This window comes from Chinchilla lanigera, unplaced genomic scaffold (genome assembly GCF_000276665.1).
Source record: "Chinchilla lanigera isolate Chin_1 unplaced genomic scaffold, ChiLan1.0 scaffold00038, whole genome shotgun sequence".
Classification (NCBI taxonomy): Eukaryota; Metazoa; Chordata; class Mammalia; order Rodentia; family Chinchillidae; genus Chinchilla; species Chinchilla lanigera.
The window spans coordinates 9,062,224-9,083,059 of NW_004955439.1; the positions used below are offsets into that span (position 1 = coordinate 9,062,224).

The following is a 20,836-nucleotide window of genomic DNA, read 5'->3' on the forward strand; positions in this document are numbered from 1 at the left end:
TTCCCTGTGGGATGTTGGTACCTGTATATAGCATATCTTAATTTCTTTTTTCGTCCCTCCTCCCTTCCTTCCTTGCCCCCTACATCCATCTCTCGATTCCCTTTTTCTAAATACACATTTGCAGCACATAATTTTTATAATCCTGCTGTGGGGTTGGTATACATGTACAACAAATCCCAATTCCTTCTTTTAACTCTTATCCCTTTCTTCCTTCCCCTTTCCTGCATCTGTTGATCCCCTTCTCCTTGAGAATGAACTATTCTCTTCTTCTCATTAACTTGTTTTTTTAGTTTTACTCTGCTTTTCTCATCTGGGTCTTACTTTCTCCAGATCCCTACCTCAAACACTTTGCAAAAGCCACCGTGCCTGCTTGGTCAGATGCCTTCTCTGGACTAATCAGTGTGACTGCATTTGATAGAGTGATGGCTTCTGCCATCATCAAGGGGGCAGAGAGTGAGAGATGGTTTGTGCTTCTGAGACAGCAGAGGTTTGGCAGACAGAAGTGTGTCCTGTGCTCTTGCCATAACCTTACTCCTCACTCATCCAGTAATGAATTAATTTTGGAAATTTTTGGCTTTAGATTATTCCCTAGTATATGGTCTTCTTTTTACAAAAAAATTATACAAAGTAGGTCTCTATTACACTAGAAAAAAAGAGTGATGAAATAACAGGTTAAGAGAAGCAAATATGTGTGTGTACATGTGTGTGCATGTGTGTGTGTGAAGGGGGAGAGACAGACAGACAGACAGACATAGGGGGGTACTTAGCAGTTGAATCCAGGATTGAAGTTTTTAACAACTGTACTAGTATAGTGAATTTCTAAAGAGCATGGACACATAGTACCAGAGTGAATAAATCTTTATAGATTTGCGTGGTAGGTGGGGGTATTCATTGGTGGCTGGAGTCCTCTTCCTTAATTTGAGAAATTTTCTTCCTATTTGCTTGAAAATGTGAATGGCTCATCAGACTGGATTTTCAGACATCCAGACACTTGTGAGTTTTCACCACAATACCACGCTGTGCCCATGAGCTGGAAAGTGGATACTGTTCTTGGTGTCTTTTATCAATCATCAAAGTTCTACTATTGCTTGTTACTATTTTTTGTGAATTCTTAGCAGGAATTTTTATTTTTCTTTACTTACAGGGAAGTGTGAGATTTTTCCACATTTAGAATTTTTATGCTTATTTTCACTTGTGAACTTTCAAATATCTGTCTCATAATGGTTTTTATTGCTGATCTTATGAGCAATTTATTTAAATAGCATTAAATTTGTCCTGCATTTCATCAAAATTGTCTCTGCATTTGCTCTTAAGTTTTGAACAAACATCTTTGGCTACTCCCTTCTACCCTGATTATCTGTACTTTCAGATGCCCATCGTCTGCCTATTTGCCTTCTGTTCCTCAGTAACAGCTAACCCTAGTTCTTCCTGCCCTCACTGTGGTCAATATTCCAATTTAAGCTTCAGTCCTACCACTGTCTGTCTTAGGTACACAGAGACTTATCTACAAAGCCCGAGTTTTCAATAAAGACCTTCCACCACCATGGAATTCCCAGCACTGTGGGAACCCAGTTCGTAGATGTATCCATTTGTATGGTTGCTTTATAGTAGTTGAAAAATGTGCATTCGAGCAGCAAGAATTTCCTGTTCCAATGACAGATGCTGATGTAGCTTGGTACCTTTCTAGTCAGGCATTTTGGAATCAACTCTCTCCTTTGCTTAACATACCTCACAAGAACCACTGTGTATGTTACAGCACTTCTATATCTGCCTTTTATTTTTCTCAATACCTAAGAGAGATTCAATCAAATCTCTGCTTGTTGCGTGACCCTACCTCTGGAAACCACTCTAAAGCTACCTACAATCTACAAAGCTCTTTAGTAAGCACAATAAGTGAATGATTCATGAAGATAAGCGATAACATACATTTACGACCATGAAGTGTGGGCGGATCACTTGTTTTTCAGATCAGATCAGGCAAATGCCTTATATCTCTCCACTTCTTCTCAATACAAGGAGACACCAAGGTTATGTGAGGCAATGGATAATTTTTTTTTTTTTTGCAGGACCCCGTCTCATATGAAAAAAGCTGTTTCAAATGTTTTATAAACTCATGGGCACAAGTGAGGGTTAGTGATCTTTCCATGGATATTTTATGTGAAAAAGAATATATAAGTGTTATTATCGTATGAGTAAACCTGAAATTCTTCATTCTAAATGGAAAAACCTCATAATCAGCCTGTCAGCCTCATTCTGGTGGTACAGTATCATGTAATTCCATGAAGAAAGACATCCTTTTCCACAGAAGTGGGCTGACTGTCCTCTCAGAACTGGGATTTTGCTATAGAAAGCCTTAGATGAAAATCATAGAGTTGTTGAGGCATCTGGTCAACCCCATCTATTTGCTAACCTATCAAAGAACAACTGAGAAGAAAGAAACATGACCAAGGTCCACACAAGTCTTGTTCTAAGATCAGTTACTCTGCCAAGATAGTACTGCCAGGACTGGCCACTTCTACACACAGGGAAAAGATTTAGAACATTTCATAGTAGTTGCTTGAAAGCATGGGGCTCTGTAAAACATAAGAACCCTGCATGCCTGGGTCAAGCAGAACTAGTCTAGTGTGTAGACCTTAAGGCTCTATTTCTTATCATTTTTCCCATAAAGTAGCTCAGGGTTAATTTCTTTCAATTTGTCAGGTGATAAAACCATGTAAGTATCTTAAGCAATGAGAGCTTGTTAAAAGGATGTTTCAGGTTTTTTACTCCCAAACTCTCCTTTTCTAGTGTCTTTTCTCCTTGAGGCCCTTTGCTGGGGTAGCTCTCTGTCTTTTTCCTTTCATCTTAATTTCTCACCCCAAAGCAGGACAGATTCAGTAAGGCCAGTTGTTTACCATCTGCCTTAGAATGTGCTGCATGGTGAATAGAGCAGTGTTGGTCTCCCTAAGAATCTATTGCCTTGTTTCACAAAGAACATGGTGTGTCTAGCAGGCATGCTGAGATCCCCCGATTGACTCTTAACTATTGGGCACCATCCCTGAAGGGTCTGGACAATACAAGGCTCTTTGTACTTTTGCAACAAATTGTCTCCCAAAAAGGCAGTCCCAACTTGCACTTAGAATATATGGGAGCCTTTCTTTCTTGGTACATTTGTCACAGTTGCCAAGAGAGGCAATTCATTCTCTTACAAATGATTAGCTAATATAATTGATGAAAATGCTATTGTTTAAATGTATCCAGGCACTTTCTCAGTAGGAATATTAACTATTTTATGAAAAAGTTTTCTAATTAATTATTTTTAGTGAATTATCTGTTTTAATCTTTTACTTCTTTATTTAGAACTGTTTTCTGTACATTTATGTGAGCTAATCAAAACTTTAAAGATACAATCTTTTGTCTGTATTCATAGTGAGGATCTTTTTCCTGTCTTTCTTTCTTGATATTTTTGTTTTGATTTTGGCTTTTTTCTTTTTTTAAATTTTGGATACATTTACCTTTTGATAAACAGATTTCATATTTTTATAGACTCAGAGTTATTAATATTTTCATTTGTAATTCATTCCACTCTGCTGGCTCTTAAAAAGTAGCTTTTTTATTTCATGTACTTGCTAAACATATTTTAAATAATTCTGAAATTTAAATTCATGTTTTTAACAAATAACTTGGTATTATTCCCTTTGCATTAATTCACTGAAAAATTTTGTGAAATGTATTTGTGATGTTACAAATGTTCTGTTATACATATTCATATAAAAAAGATGGTTTCTCAGGCCACTCATTTTCAAAGAATGAGCAGACTTTTATTTCCAATGAATTTTAATATGTTCAAAACACCTTAGTACAATGTTTTTTTATCTGAATTGTCTTTCTTACTCATGTATTAGTTTTACAACTTCTTTTCTTTAGCTTTTTAGAAGTGTTTTCATTATTCAATAAAGGGAATCAAAATTGACATTAATTTAATAATAAAACATTTCAAATAAAACAAATACAACTAAATATTTTGCTCTAATTTCATATTTCATAAACTGCACAATATTTATAAGATACTCACTTTGTTTTACAAGTAGTGCTAGGCAGTAGGCAATAATTCTGACAGATAGTTAAGCACACCCAAGAGGTTCTGGTCTCATTTTAAAAACATGAAACAATTTTTACTGCCATTACAAATTCTAGAAAAAAAATAATTTGCATATTTCTTGTTAAACATTAATAATGACATGCAAGTTAAAAACAGCCTTGTTGTTAAGTTAAAGCTCTCTTGAAATCTTACTTGACCATATTACAATTTCTAAATTTCCCTATTTAAAAACCAAACTACATTAAGTCAATTGTTCTGTTAGCTTTTCTTTTGGTTTTCTTCCTTTTGTCTTTTCTCCTTCCATCTTTCTTTCCTTCCTTTCTCATGTACTTAGAGAGCTTTTTATTCACATTATAAAGAATAATTTCTCAGTATAGCATAAGATATATAACATTAATAATGAAAATGCTATATAGAATCTCATGTAAAAAATTTTGTATTTTATTAGTATATGATTGCAATATATAATAAATACATTCATTGAGGGGAAATGGTACATGTATGTATCGCATCATGATCAAAAATTGTATATTCTGGAGCATGGTTCAGACCACTGAGCCACAAAACTACTCTGAGAGTATGTCTTTGTCACCAGAAATCCCCAAATTCTGACAAGTATACAAACAAATATAAACTAATTATTTGGTATATCAAAAAATGAACTGCAGGATTTTTGAGTAATACTCCAGTGAACTCCTGTCTTTAAATACAAAGGGCAGCCATTGAGCCCCTGACATCTGGTGCACACCTGTGAACTCCTTAAATAACTATCGGCACCAGGACCATGTGGCATGATTTGATCACTGAACAGACTGTGCAGAGAAGATGAAGGTAACATTCAGAGAGCAAACAAGGGAAGGTGCCTGGTAGCTAAGTCAATCCAGGAGAATTCCTCATTGTTTAACATGGGTGTCCAGAACAGCCTGTCTCATCTGTATTTGTGTGACTCATCTGTATTTGTGTGTAAAGTTACATGAGAAGATCCCTAGACAAAATACTTTCCCTGTTGCTAGCTCCAAGGCTAAGAAAGCAAAATTGGCCTCTTAAGAGAACTGTGAGCTCTTGTTAAACCAAAGTTTGTGTTCAGATCAAATGAAGTGGATGTGATGTTGTTGCTTTTGTAATGACATCAGCGCCGTGGTGAGGAAACACTAAATCCTCGTGTTAAAACCCACATCTTTTACTTCAATGATATCAATAATTATTTTGGGGAAAAAGCCAAAAGGAATCTCTGGGGAAAAAAAAAAAACCTAAAAAAAAACAAAATCAAAACTGTCACAGAATCCTACCAAATTAACACAGTTAAGCTTCCTTGATTCAAATTTATAAATGAGTGGAATCAAGGAATTTTAAGAACGCCTATGTTTTTCACTTTGTAGCTGATTTCTAGATTAGAATCACTGTCTTAAATAAGCCTCACCTTGAACACAAAAGGTATAACATAACAATTTCGGAAAATGCTACTTTTGGGGAGGCATATGGAGAAAAACGTGCTTAAAATGCGTCTTATGTTATAATGCGCAGTTTGTGTGCATATTCAACTTGCAAACTTATTAGTTATTTGGTCCAGGCCCCCCAAACGCTGCTTGGCCTATTCGTGATTTCCTTTCGTTGAAGGATGAGAAGAGAGAACACAGAGCAGCCAGCTCAGCAGTCTGGAAAGGCCTTGATGATGGACTCGTAGGCCGGCGGGGGCGGAGGGGCCAGAGTGGCCCAGTGGAGGTCGGGCCGGACCGGGCCGTGCGCGGTGCCCACGGGAGCGGAGGAGCTGGGGGCCGGCAGGGTCACCAGCTGACTGTCCGTCTCCACGTGGAGCGGGGGACACTGCAGAAACGGGTGGAAAGTCGAGCCCCTGAAGCTTGACTTTCTCGGGAAGGAGTTGGCTAGCTCCATGGAAGCCTGGCGCTGGAACGTGAGGCTGGCCAGGCTGAGGTTGCTGCGCCGCTCGCAGCCGCTGTGGCGGTAGAATCCAGTTCTGAGCCCGTGGCCGTGGGAAGCGCGCGACCGGCGGCTGGAGCTCCACTGCGAGATGGGCGCGCTGGCTCTTTTTCTTCGAGACAGGCAAACCAGCAGCGCCCAAAGGAACCCGCCGAGGACCAGCCCGATCGCCATGGAGACCGTGAAGGCAGTTATAAGATTATCTGAAACGGAGGGAACAAATGGCCACAATGATTTTAGTTCAGTGCTGGGGATGGAATAGAGCCAGGGAAATGGTCTACCCCAACCCTACGTTGCTTTTTAATTAGGTATTCAAGGAAAAACGCAGAACACAGTATAAACTGTAATCCATGGAGTACATGATTAAACAAACTTTGAATTAGAGAAATAGACTGTGTAGGTGAATATAGACCAATGCAAGATGACAGTGCTTCCATTTATTCAAACAGAAGGATACTGACGTTATCAGTGGTAACATTCCAGGTTGCTTATGCTATTTTATCATCTTTTGTTGTTGTATTTTAATTTTTTTTTTTTTTAGATATGGTCTCCTTATATAGTCCAATATGGCTTCAAACTTTCTATGTATCCCAGGTTGGCCTCAAACTCACCATCTTCTCCCTTCACTTTCCTTAGCGCTGGCGTTACAAGTGTGAACACTGCACAGCTATCATCTTTCACAAGAAAGTAAAAATAGTTTCACTAAGATCATACTGCAGCTCATGGATGTTTTCACATGGAGTTGCAAATGGAGCTCAAACACCACTTCTTTTGATTCACAATTGTAGCTAATGGGCCACCAAGATAAAGAATTTCATTTCCACTGTGACTGCCTTTTCCCTCTGTCAGCACTAGTCACTCACATGGATTTCTCCCACCTGCAGTGTTCACGATGCCTCACTTCCTGTGCTCATTCTGAGATAGGAAGTGCTGGTACAGAACCACCTGGCAAGCTCATTTATGTCATACTTCCTGAACTCCCAGACTGTCATATCTCTGGCTCCATGGTGACATGACCTGTGCAGAACACTGGGCTCTCTCTTTTACTCCAAATTCCAGTTCATGCTTCTGTCATGCCCTTGTGGGTGATAATGGCATTCTTGTTCCCTGACTCTATAGTCTTCACTACACCATGGTATCCTCCAATTCATACAACTCGTGTTTGTTCACATTTCCTGTTTGGGGAAGAAAAAATACACTCTTCCCAAATGGAAATGCTATCTTACTGCCTTTTGCAAACTGAAAACATGTTCTTGGATGAAATGAAGTAACTAAGCATCTAGTTTGGGTGGGAAACTTTCTGGTATTAGAAGACTCCTCCAACCTTATTACCCACCTTACTCCCCTACCTTTCACCCCACGATCCAACCCACAAGTCGTTTGGGACCCTTGACTATCCCTAGAGCCTGTCATTCTCTCTAAAACTCTGTTTCCCCACCTATCTTTAAATCTTCTTTCTGTCTGGTGAATTCTTTCTTCAAGATCCATTTCAAGTATTTCTTCTTAAATAAAGACTGCTAAACTTCTTGGACAAAAATGAATTACTGTGATATAGAGAGGCAAGATTTTCATCTGTTTATCTACAGATTGTGTTTTAAAAGAATCATAAACTGGAAACTAGCTGATTAGGGTTGTAACACCAGGCAGGTCACAAATTCTTTGCTGTTCCTCCCGTCAAGCGGTAAAGTCTATTTTCAAATCTAGATGGCTAGTGATTTGCCTTCACACACAGGATGCAGTGGAATTGAAGTCTTGCTAGTTCAAGCTTAAACTGCAAGACGCCTTCAGCTTTCACCTTTGCCATTCCGGGGAGCCCTTTTCCATGGTCCTAGGAAAAAGTCCTCCCTAATCTGCTAGATGATAGGAGGTACAGGGCCTGGTTACTCCTGTTGCTTTGGCCAAGAACCTGGTATCCTTACATGTAATTGAATCATGTTCCATAGTTCAGTTGCTTGTAGCCCACCCACTGATTGTGACAGTGGAGTCAAGCCAGCAGCAAACCCAACAAGGTGGCAAGATCTCAAATTGTCAACCCACAGAACTGTGAGCTAAGTAAATGATTACTGTTTTAAACCAGTATGTTTTGAGTTGGATTTGTGGATATCAAAAGCTTTAAAGTTTCCACATTCAACTCTCTTCCTAACATCTTGTATGGTTTTGGGGGAATTTGTTTAGATTTGTTGACTTCACAATTTTTTTAGAGAAGGGAGTTCGATTTTATGGTTGCCAAGGTTGTTTCCAGCGTATTGTTGTGATCTGTATTATGTAGAAAACCCAGCATACAGGAATAACAAGTCAGTATTAATCCATATGTAAGAATAATCATACTGGCCCAATTTTAAGATATATTGAAATACCCTTTCACCATGTACAGTCTTGTGACATCTACAGCTTGTGGAAAGGTGTCTATTTGTCATATTCTTCTTAACAATTAACTTTTCAAGTAATTATTTTAAAACTCTCTAAAATAAATGATTCATATAAAATCTGAATTAATACAAGTTCTGAATTACAGGATGATTTATTAGAGCATGAACTGTTCTTCCAAAATCTATCTCATGAAATTAATATTGAGTCATAGCTTTAAACTGAAATCTCTGTAGAGATTTCACAGTTAGGCTCCAGCTCAAGAAAGCAAATAAACAGAGCCTAAAATTAACCTTATCAGTAATATACAGTGATTCCCAATTAACTTTATCAGTTCCCAATTATTTGAAACCTAAAATTCTTCTTATTAACAAGTTTTAAGAATTCTTCACTGTCAAAGCAATCGCAGCCATTTCTCAACATTTTTTTAAAAGTAAAGAGGAGCAAAATGCATAAATAAAATCAGGCAATCTGATTTACCCTTTTAACATAATTAGAAGTTGAGGTAACTTCAAGATACCTAGAAAATGAATAATGAAAAAGAGTTACAGTAAATTATCTCGCACACTTCCCCTATAAGCTTCCATGGAGAGGAAGGACAATTCTGGAGAAAGTATGGAATTAATGAAAAGGTATCCTGGTACATGAAGAAGGACAGGGACTTACAAATGTAAGGAATGGGAGGAAGAGGTCTTAGGATATAGGAAGAAGGCAAAGATGCAGGGATAAGACAGCTTATTTCCCTACAGCCAATGGCATAGTGAAGGGAAATAAGTCATCACTTGCCTAAGGCTGCAAGATAGGGAAGCAGGGAGTGAGGGAAAGTGCTAGCAAGGTACAGATTCTTTCTGAGGGACAAAAATGTTCTTAAATTTGATTGTGGTAATGGTTGCACAACTTTGATCTGAAACTACAATAAAGCCATTTAATTGTATGCCTTAAGTGGCCAAATCATATGAAATATGAATTATATCCTAAAGCTAGTTTTAAAAAGAAAGAAAAGATGCAATTTTTAAGTAACTATGCATGAAAGGGAAAAGAGTCAAGGTGGTAAATAAAGTTTAAGTTCTTTAAAAAAATGAAAAGTTAAAAACCATTAAAGAGCACACAATTCTCCCCTCACCTTTCCCCACATAACCCAAAAGTCGGCCAGTAACAGTACCATAGTTTACCACACTGCGGATTAATCCCAGCACTGTGGTGTGGACAGGCAAGGATAGAAACAGGCATCATTCATCCAGACAGGGAGAAAGGTGAGAATGTAGGAGTGATGTTAGGGAGATGCTGGCTTTGAGTGTCTCTGATATTATTCATTTGGGATGTCAGCGTTAAATAAACAGGGACCTAAAGGAGAAACTAAAATGTGGAATCTTCAGGCTGTAAGAGAGTTTCTACCATCCATAGGAATGTCTGACCCTAAAAGTGAAAGTGGATTTAAAGGAGTAGAGAATAATCCTTCAGGAAAATCCAAATTTAATAGGTGGTGGAAATAAATGTGGAAACCAAGAACCAATCAGTGGGGAATGAGAAAAAAAGAAAGAGTATTAGTACTGAGTCAAAGAAGCAAAGAATTTTAGGTAGGAGTCACTAGGGTGGCCAGTGCCCCAGAGATATTTGTGTGCTCATTTGTTTAACATAGAAAACGAATTATGCTAAATATACAGACAGCAGTGAAGAAGTGTCTTAGCCCTGGTAGAGTTCACCTTTGAGAAGACTTCAATTAAGACCAGAAAAACATCCTTAAAGCTTGGCAGTGAAAGAGTGGTTGGCCGCTTTACCCAGTTGGTTGGGGTCAGATGGTAGAAATCCCCAAATCCCTGAGTCACCCTCTCCTCTGTGAGCACAAAGCAGCAGTGGAGAAGCTTGGGAAAGGTTGCTAATTAGAGGCTATCTGTTGGGGAGGTCTGCAAGATCATTTTTGTCTGTTGAGAGAAATGGAACCCTGATGATATCTGTGATAAGATGAAGGCAGCATGAAGAAGAAGTGAAACAATTTTGAATATTTCTGCCATAATTCCAACATGCAATAACCAAGGCTTAGTCAGAAAAGAGGCAATGAGGGCAAGAAAGAAAAACTTGGCCACATGGACCCAAAGTCAAGAGCATTTGAAAGTTGTTTCTTGTGGGGTGGGAAAGCTGGGAAGAGGCTGACCAAGGTGCACTAAATTCCAATTAGACAAGAGAAACAAGCCGTGGGCTGCTATTATTGCATACTAGGGTGACTGCACATAACAATTATGGACTATAAACCTCAAAAATTTCTCAGGAAGGATTTTGAATATTTTTAACATAAAGAAACCATAAATGTTTGAGGACCTAGATATGTTGACATGGATTTAAACATACAATGCATGACTGTATTGAAGCAGCACATGATACTCCATTAATATGTACAGTTTCCATGTTTTTATGTTTCAGTTAAAAATAAATTTAATTTTATTTTTCCAGAAGGTCAGGGAGATAATGCAAAACAGTATTTGTAATCTATAATGAGAAAAAATGTCAAAGAATGCAAAATGGAAAATAAGAGGGCAAAAAGGAATAAATGTTTCACTAGAAAACAAACAAAAATTATCCCAAAGTCTCAAACCATTTAATATACTATACATAAGACATTCAGGTGGTGGTAGTGGTAGACTGCAGCATCAGAGCTCTTGGTCCTAAATTACCTAAATTATTATGTGATTTTCCAATAGTAATTTGATAGTCAAGTTAAGTCAAAACATTTTAGAAAAGCTTTAAGTACTTGCCCACTTCATGGGCTCACCCTCCATGGGCTCACCCTCCATGGGCACTTACATGGCTTTACTATTTTATTGTTTCTTTTTTGTTTGTTTGTTTGTTTGTTTGTTTGTTTGGTACCGGGAACTGAACTTAGGACCTTGCACTTGCCAGACAGGTGCTTGTGCCGCTGAGCTATATTCCTGGCCCAGATTTACTGTTTTATATAATATGAGCTTCTGAAAAGATCTAATCAATGAAGTTTTATTATAATCACTAATCCCTAACTTCCTTTGTATTTTGCCACTTTCAAACATGATATGAATTCTGTATTTCACTGAAAACTCTTTTAATTGAAGTTAATGGGATTTTCCAGGGAAGAACTAAATAAAAATCATAAACTGCTCAAGTCCCTTTTTATTTTTACAAGTAAGTGCACGAGTATAAGCATTTTAGCAAATATAATACTTGGTTTAAAAAACTAAATTTTCCTTATTCCAGAGAGTTTTGGGCAATCTTTATTTTTGTGAGACTAAAATAAGGTCACTAATATATTATTTTATATGATTAAGTAATCATTTATCCCTAGAAGAGTTTATTCATTCATAGAATAGTTTACGTGCCAGAGAAGCCATGAGCTAATTATGTAAGGAAACATTTTAATCTAAGAATATGGGCAAAATTATGCAGAAATTTTATCTTCTTCTTATTCAGAGTAAATGAATGAAAGACATCCTGTGATCCCTCTACACGTGACTCTGACTAGGAAAGGAATGCAGCGGGCAAGGAATCTAAACTGTGAGTCCTTTCTAAATGGAAAATTCCAGTGTTTCAACTGATATGGAGAGGGAACCACATCTACTCCATTTTGTACTCTAGCGCCGTTTGAAAACTTAAGTGTCTGTTTCCTTAAGTTTGTTTCTTGTAAATGTCATAGTTACCTAACCCAGTACCATGCTTTGTCATAAGACTGCTTGTTTCCTATATAAAATGTCAAACACCTTTGTTCTTTTGTCACAAACTAAGCCCATGCTTTGTAGGAGTATTTCTATAGCTGCACTAAATCATATAAGAAAAACCTAGTCACACCTCTAGACCCAGAACTAGATCCAGAACGCTATAAATATTCTCCCCTCCTGCCCTTCAGGGTCCACTCTTGGTCATATACTGCGTACCCACTGCCGGCTATTAAACTTGCTTCCCTAACACTCATGCGCAAAGGGCAAATGGGATGTGGGAAAAGAAAAGGGAAAGAAGGAGAAATTTTGTATGTATATATATACAGGATAGTTAACATAGTTCTTGTACTGTCTTCCATTTCTTTGCTGAAAGAAACTGTCGGTGAGTCCTTGATTGATCAGTATTGCATGTCTCTATCTGTTTTCATGAGAAACCACTTTGAAGATATCAATATGTAATACAACCACCATTGTTAATTTCCTACCACTTTGTTTGTAACTCTGTGTTGTCTGTACTGTTCTTTTGCTATTTTGTAAAAGGTTGTCTGTCTGTTAATGTTTTCCTCCTTTTATTTTTAAAATAAAAAAATTAAAAAAATAAATAAATAAACTTGCTTCTCTCTGCATCTGGCCTCCATGGGTGACTCAAGTAAGCACATTTGCCACAACACAATTTAGAATATTTTTAATAAACTTGATTTAAGAATTGGTGTTAGGAGGAATATATGTTTCAAAAAGCAAAATTACTATTATTACTATTTTATTGTTATTAGTATTGCAGTACGGGGCATTGAAGAGAGTGCTTCATGCATGCTACACAAGTGCTCTACCACTAGAGGACTTAGTTCTTTTTAAAAGTTTTAAACTTTGAAACAGGCTCTCTCAGCTAAGGCTGTCCTTGAATTTGCAATCCTCCTACCTCAACCTCCACCGTAGCTGAGATTACAAGTATGCGCTACCATTCCTAGGCAATCCATAATTGTAATTCATCATGTTTTTAAATAGCACAGCATCTAATTGTGAATTGAATCTTCATATCTACTTTGTAAGATAAGTTCTCACAGCTTAGCATTTGTAGTCTGCAGGCATTGTTGTAAATGTATTACATAACTGACTTCTTAAGCACCCCAGAAGGAAAACTCTGTCAATAATTGAAGCTACTGACAAACATAAAGAACAAACTTAAAGTTACACAACCAGTGGAGAGTCAAGTGAGGATTTGATTCCAAGAGATTAATAACTAAGTTAGTTATTTATTCATTAGGTGTAAGATAAAATATTACTCTAAATTGAAAATAAGGCAATAAAATGTCTAAAAATTTAATTAGTCTCTCCCAGCCTATTATGAACAAAAATTCTTAGGAAAATGGCAGTAAAACAATACTATGTGTTCTACAGATCTGCTTTTATGAACCAGTAACCTCAAGTGGAACATCTTAAACATCGGCAACTTCAAATATGGAGTCACAGAGCTGGAATTTCAGCTGAAACAAAATCTTGAAAAAAATGTCCCAGCTCAACCTCCTCTTTAGGTATTGAAGCAAAAGCTAGGATTTATGCAACTCAATTTTAAAGACTGATGAACATCTATCACTGTCAGAGGAATATTATTTGCACTGATGTAAGATATAAAATGAGAAGACAAATAGTCAACTTCACAAAGTACATGCCCTTGTTTTTGTATGCAAGCCTGCTTCATCTCTACTAGGTTTCACTGAAGACTCTAAATATTTCAGAATATGAGGAATTATAATATAGGAAATTAAAAGGATATATTTATTTTTTCAACAAAAGAGGTTCAAACCAGAATCTGTGAGAAGAAAATGGGTTCAGTTACAAATAAAACAATGTAAAGGCTGCAGAAGTCCCTATACATGGTCTCAGTGCCCTGTGCGCCTCTTTACTGTCTGTCTTTGGACAAATAAAACGTTGCCAATGTGAATGTTATTAATACAGGAATTATAGAAGAGTTGATTCCAGAGAAAAATATGTAAAATCAAGGGAAAATAATGTCTGACTTATTGAAATGATTGAGAATATTGTCAAAGACAAAAATAATACACTGAGTGAGAAATATATTTCTGTTAGATGACTATTTTGTTCCTAAAATGTTATTGCTCTAATGTAAGAAAGTAGGATAATGTCCGAACTTCAACGAGCAAATTATTAAAAGTTATTTTGGGCCACCACAATCTTTTTAAATGACGAGTTTCAGTGTTTTGAGTAAAAAGATTATTTTTGGCGGCAAAAAAACTACAGCAACATTGCCAGGAAAATAATCTATTTAAAAGATCATTACCTGTACCTTGATACTATATTCTCATTGTCAAAATTAGGGAGAATAACTTAAAATGTGATCAAACATGAGATTATATAGCTATCTGAAAAGGATTACATAAAAAAATTAAATAGATATGATTAATTAGAATAATGCACACACATCAATAATAATTTAAAGTTTGAATAAAGTAGGGTAAGGTGGAGCTAAAGAAATAATAAAACTGACATAGGAAAGCGCTGACATGTGGATTTGCTTGATATTTGCTTGCTTGAGAAGACATACCATAAAAATTACCTCTTTATCCATAAAGCAAGCCAAATATATGCTTTAGAAATCATGGTACTAATTCTTTAATTGTGCCAGAAATGAAGAATTTTTAAATAGTTTCAAGAGATAATTCTGACATAAAATTTGGAAGACTTCCTTTTTCTTTCATAGACATTTTCTCCATCTTTTTTCGGTACCAGGAAATGAACTCAGGACCTTGCGCTTGCCAGGCAGGTGCTTGTGCTGCTGAGCTATACCCCTGGCCCTCTCTCTTTTCAACTATTTCAGTCCCATTTTCTTTCAAAAAATTTTATTATTATGTGATTGTTATACATCATAAATACATTCATCGTGGGGAATTGGTACATAAATGTATCATGTGTTTATCCATTTTATTGTCCCTTCCTGCCCCTTCTTCCTGTCTCTCCCCATTCATGAAGTCTGTCTTCCTGCGTCCTATCATCTACCTTTATTTTGCTCTAGTTGTACGTGGGCCAGTGATATAGCTTAGTGGCATAAGTGCCTGCTTGGCAACCACAAGGTCCTGAGTTTGATTCCCAGCACAAAAAAAAAAAAATTATTTGTGCTTACAGCTTATCTATCTTGTCAAGCTTCTTTTCAGTACAAACTACAAAAAATAAGTGTAGAAATGCAGAAAAACAATAAGAAAAAAATACCAAGTGTCATAACCGAAGTATAGCCTGTTTCAGTGTAGTCTTCCATAAGGAATTTAAAAATTTAACTCTAATGATTATCTGACGCACCTATACTGTAGAATTCAGAAAATATATAATGAAAACCTCATCTGCTGGTCACATAACTTTAATATCTTCATACAGGAGAGTCTACCCTGTCAGGAGTTTGACAATACATTTTAGGAAACTTTTTAAAAACTTAATATAGAATAAGTGTATCCTCCAAAAATGAAGATATTGGTACAGATACTGCTTCTTTGAAAACCGTTGTCTTCTTAATGCTCAAAAATTTTAGGGAAAGAAAAAGGAGCCATGACTTTACTTTTTATTATTTTAATGTAATGCAGCTAATGAGGCCAAATAATTGCTTTCTAAAATGCAAGTATCTCACTGAACAGAAAGAGAACCTACTCTAACATCAGCAAGACATGTCATAATTAAGCATTGCTACCCTAATTTGTAATTTATATCTGTACAACCTGCAAGTGGCTGGCAAGTAATAATCCCTTATTGGATTCCAGCTGTAACTAGTAATAGTTGTATAACTTCCTCAAGTCATTTGTTCCTTTAGTTCTACTAATAGCAGCCACTATAGTGCATTCCAAGTTTAAGGTCCTGGAACCTACTGGTTTTCAATAAATATAACCAACTCCTGACATGCCGTCTCTTGTTATTAACATTTAGTAGAGGCTACCATCTAGTGGCCTTCGGCTGAATAGTTCTAAGAGCGGAAAGTGACTGGATCCATGACTCTGGAATGGAACATCGATTCAAACTTTCAAAATTTTTGCAGCTATAAGAATCATAAGCTCACCTTTTACCTAATTAGGCCATGCAATTCTTGGTATCTCAAAGGAGGATGGTTTAGACAACAGGAAGACTTTTGGTGGAAGGATTTTTAGGAAGAATAACAATGTAGGGCAGAAATTTGATTAATTATAACATGGAAACACCTGGAGATTATAGTGTTATGTGAAAGAAATCAGACACACAAGTTTAAATGTCACATCGTTTCTCTTATAAGGGAAACCCAAAATATAAAGGCAAAACAAAAGATAGATAAATAGGGATTAAATAAGGAAGGGAGGGAACCAAGAGATGGAAGCAGAGAGGGAAGCGGGAGGGGAGTGGAAAGAGGGGAAAAAATAAGGTGTGTTGCATACCTGTACCAACTCCCCAGGAAGAATGTAATCATTACGTACTACAAACATACACTAATAAAAAGTAAAAATAAAAAACAATCAAAGAGTATTTTATGTGTTTATTTCACTTGTTGGAAAATCCTGTTGGATTTTTCTGTTTTTACAAACAGCCCAGAATTCAAATCTTCTCACTTTTCAAGTGACCACGTCTACACCTGGAATACTGCAACACTCTTCCAATGGCTCCTCCCGTTCTATCCTTGCTGCCTTCTCCGCAGCCAGTTATACTCTACTCTCATCTCAGTCCTCAGAGTGAAGCTTTCAAACTGTAGGTCAAATCATTTCACTCTTGTTCTAAACTTCTGCTTCTCCCAGAGCACAGGCAAATTCCTAACCCTGGCCCCAAAGTCCTGTTTGAGAGACCCCTTCCCCCGTCTGAACTCATTTCCTCCGCTCTTCCGCCAGTGGGCTGCATCCGCTCCTCTCTCTTTGCCATTACTTAAGCAGGATGTGATCTTAATTTAAGGCCTGGCCCTGGTTGAAATCTGGTCCTGAAAATCTTTTTGCAGTTATTTGCATGATTAATTTGAGGTGTGTTTTCACATGTAACCTTCTCACTGAGGCTCTTCTTGGCTAACTCTAAAATTATATCCTGTCCCACCTTTTATGCCTAACTGCCACTCTTGATTTTTTTCCTAGTTACTAGAAATTAGACTCACTGAGGTTTATTTTGCCTCACAGCTCTGGAGGTTCCAGTCCTTGGTTGGGTGGGCCAAATTCTTGAGGGACAGGGTATCATGATAGGAGGGGAAGGTACAACAATACTCCCCACTTCATGGCCAGGAAGCAAAGGAAAGAAGTGAGATAGCAGGATCCCTATGACCTGAAGACCTTCCACCGGGGCCTACCTCTGAAAGCTTCCATCTCCTCCGTGTGGAGTCATAGGCTAGGGACTATGTTTTTACCACAGGATCCTCCCGACAACATTTAATATCCAAACTACAATGTATATGAAGGTACAAAATATCAAGAAAAAGCTGGAGACATCTCGCTACTTAATTTCTAAATATACTACAGAGCTAAAGCAATCAGAGCAATATGTTACTAGAATGAAAACTTGCATATAAATTATGAATAGAATATACTGATTATAGGAAAATTGGTACAGTTATGAAAAGCAGTAGACAGATTCTTCAGAAATTAAAAATAGGACTACCACATGGTTCAGCAACACTTCTAGCTACGTTTCCAAAAATAATGAATTAAACACATTCTTTATTTTAAAGAGAAAAGAACAAAAGCAAAGACCAAAACAATAAAAATGATACAGAATTTCAAAACAAGATGATTGGAAATTAGCAATCATTGTTATATTACATATTGTTATTTTCAACCCAGCTGTAAAGATAGATAAACTCGAGGCTTTTTTAGGTCAGTGGATGCAACTAGAGACCATACTCATAAGTGAAATAAATCAGATCCACATGTGTAAACATCATATTGTCTTCCTAGTGTAAGAACCTGAAAGAGTAAATAAAATCTGAAAGGTACAATAGATATTGTGAAAAGGAAAGAAACTGCTCAAAAGGAAAGAACAGCTGGGATGAGGGAAAGGAGCAAAGAAAGAAAAAAGAAAGGGGAAAAATATAAATTAAATACTTTTAGAATATATTTGCACTCCCATGGTCACTACAAAATTATCACTTTAGTCAAAATAGGGAATGAACCTAAATGCTCATCATCACATGAGTGGATAAAGAAATTTAATAATACACAGTCCTGAGCTGTATGACGACTTTTATTTGTTTGGAATACTGGCAGCCAGACACTGGACCTTTGCATTGAGCTACATGAGCTAAAACTGCCCCCAAAGTCCTTACTTGAGAGACCTCCTTCCCCTTCCAAGCTCATTTTCTCTGCTCACCCCTGGGCCTCTGGATTGCATCCGCTCTTCTTTCCTTGCCATTCCTTGAACAGGCCATTGTTCCTATTTTGAGGAAGGGTCTCACTAAGTCACTAAGTTGCCCAGGCTGGGCTTGAACTTTTGATCCTCTTGCTCATCCCTGTAGAGTGCTGGATTACAGTCATTTGGATCAATTATGACCCTGTAAGGTTATATTACCTGGTGACACTGTAGCCATCTTAGTTTGTGTAAGTAGACTATGTGATGGTTTACATGAACAAAATTGCCCAACAACGCATTTCTCAGAATATATCTTTGTCATTAAGAGGTGTATGACTATTTGTGTGTGCACATGAAGAATATTATAGAGTAATGGAATGTCATCATTCTGCGCTTAAAATAAAAAAGGAAATGTGTCATTTACAGCAACATAAAGGAGTCTAGGAGATCTGATAAATGAAATAAGTCAGGCAGAGAACTGATGATTGCTCATTACTGAATTCTTCAAATGACTCTGCAAATATGACCATTTTTAATAATGAAGTACTGAGAAAATGTAAGATAATATCATAAACAAATTTTACATAATATATTTGGAAATTTAATTCAAATGGACAAATGCTTAGAAAACACAAACTACACAAACTAACAGAAAAATCAGTAGAAAATTCAGGTGGTCTTCTGTCCTAAAGACATTGAATGTGTTACCCATGTTTATTGCACCACTATTCACAATACTTAAGCTACATAAACAGCCTAGGTGCCCATAAACAGATGAATGGATAAAGAAAATGTGCTGTGGATATGCACAATGGAGGATCATCCAGCCACAAAAAAGAAGGAAATCATGTCTTTTGTAGAAAAAAAAAAGGATGGAACTAGAGGTCATCATGTTAAGCAAAATAAGCCAAGTTACAAAAATAGATTAAGTAAGCAAAGTAAAAAGTTAGTGTTTCACATGTTTTCCTATATGTGAAATCAGAGAGAGAGAAAGAGAGATAGACAGAGACAGAGAGAAACGAAGACAGAAACAGAGACAGAGAAACAGAAGAGACAGGGACATAGGATGTGAGAACAGAAGCAGACTACTTGTGAAGAAGGGAATAAAGGGGGAAATGACAAGGTGAGGTTATCATAAGAAAACACAATTTTCATGAATGTCAATAATTCAGAAACCAGGGAAACATTACAAAGTAAAGCTTGGTAGACTCAACCTCACACACACTGCATCAGAATTTCAGGAGTGCAGTGAGAGATGACTTCCCATTTCACTTTCTAGACAACTGAGATGCAAGAATTTTAAAGACCAGTACTTGTACACTTGTTTTTCAAACTTTACAAGTATCTGATATAACTGAAGAAATAATGACTGGGCTACTTATACATAGTGATAGAGAATTGTTGAAGACTATTTAAAATGGTTATTGAAGAAATGAATTTGAATATAGGCATTTGTCTGTTATTCTGGGAGGACATATAGGACATCCCTGAAGCATATGCTGAACCCTTAAGCCTGCATCCCACTGTCAGTTTCTACAGGAATATCCTACTCTCTTCTGCTGGGTAGACCCCATGTATGGACTACAGAATAACTTCTTCAGCTCTTAGTCAAGAATTCCTCCCCTCAACTGAACCAGAGTCCTCTAAATGTCAGCTCACTATCACTCATAGCTTTAGTGACTTCAGAGGTGGTTAACTAGAATTCATAGCGAAGGAAAAAGTGAATGTGTCACTGTTAGATTACTGAACTACTAAATTAAATATTAAATATAGAGACTAGTTACTAGTTTTGAAAACCAACATTTTTTACTGCAATAACCAGATATTTTGAGAGGATAAAGAGTGCTTTGTGGCTTTTATTGTTGAGGGTCTCAGCTTCAAAATGTTAATAGTGTAAAGGCCTCGAGAACATTACATTTCACCATGAGCAGTACTGGAAATAATAAAAGATGAGTCAATTTTCATGATCAGTGTAAACAGCAGGAGCTTTGGGTGAGAAAAGAGGAGATATACACTGTATGACTAGGGAGGGTTTCAGAGACGGAGAATATCAATCTATTTCCCCTACATTGAGCTACAGACTGGATTAGGGAATCCAGCAAACTTGGTATCCATTCTCACCTCTCTGGAGAAGATTAATGTAGAGAAAGTAGCTAGTCTCCTGGAAGCCATGGGGCCTGAAGGAGAGAACAGGAAACCAGGCTCCTACAGCTTCAGGGTTATGGGAGAATATTAAAAATTGTTTGATGATATTGAGACAGATAGAAAATTACCTAAATGAGGACCAATAGACAAGAAGGGCTTCAGAAAGAAAAAAAAACATGCGTTTAGCCAGTGTAGCGTAGATACTGCAAGACAGATTTTCTGGTTAGAGGTTTCAACAGTAAAGATAGAAAGGGAGAGTCCTCCAAAGCACATGAGGAATACTTGTCAGTAGATGTCAGCAGAGGCCAGAGCTTGAAGAACCAAAGGCTCTCTCTCT

General features: G+C 37.1%; 1 protein-coding gene across 1 annotated transcript in view; it reads right to left on the reverse strand.

Moving 5' to 3' along the window:
• Positions 1–3,759: 3,759 nt before the first annotated feature.
• Myct1 (myc target 1) overlaps positions 3,760–20,836 on the reverse strand; it is a 20,509-nt gene continuing 3,432 nt past the window's right edge. The window contains exon 2 of the mRNA XM_005390572.1: positions 3,760–6,222. Within this exon, the coding sequence (XP_005390629.1) occupies positions 5,729–6,222 (494 nt within the window). The 3' untranslated portion in view covers positions 3,760–5,728. The remainder of the gene's footprint in view (positions 6,223–20,836) is intronic.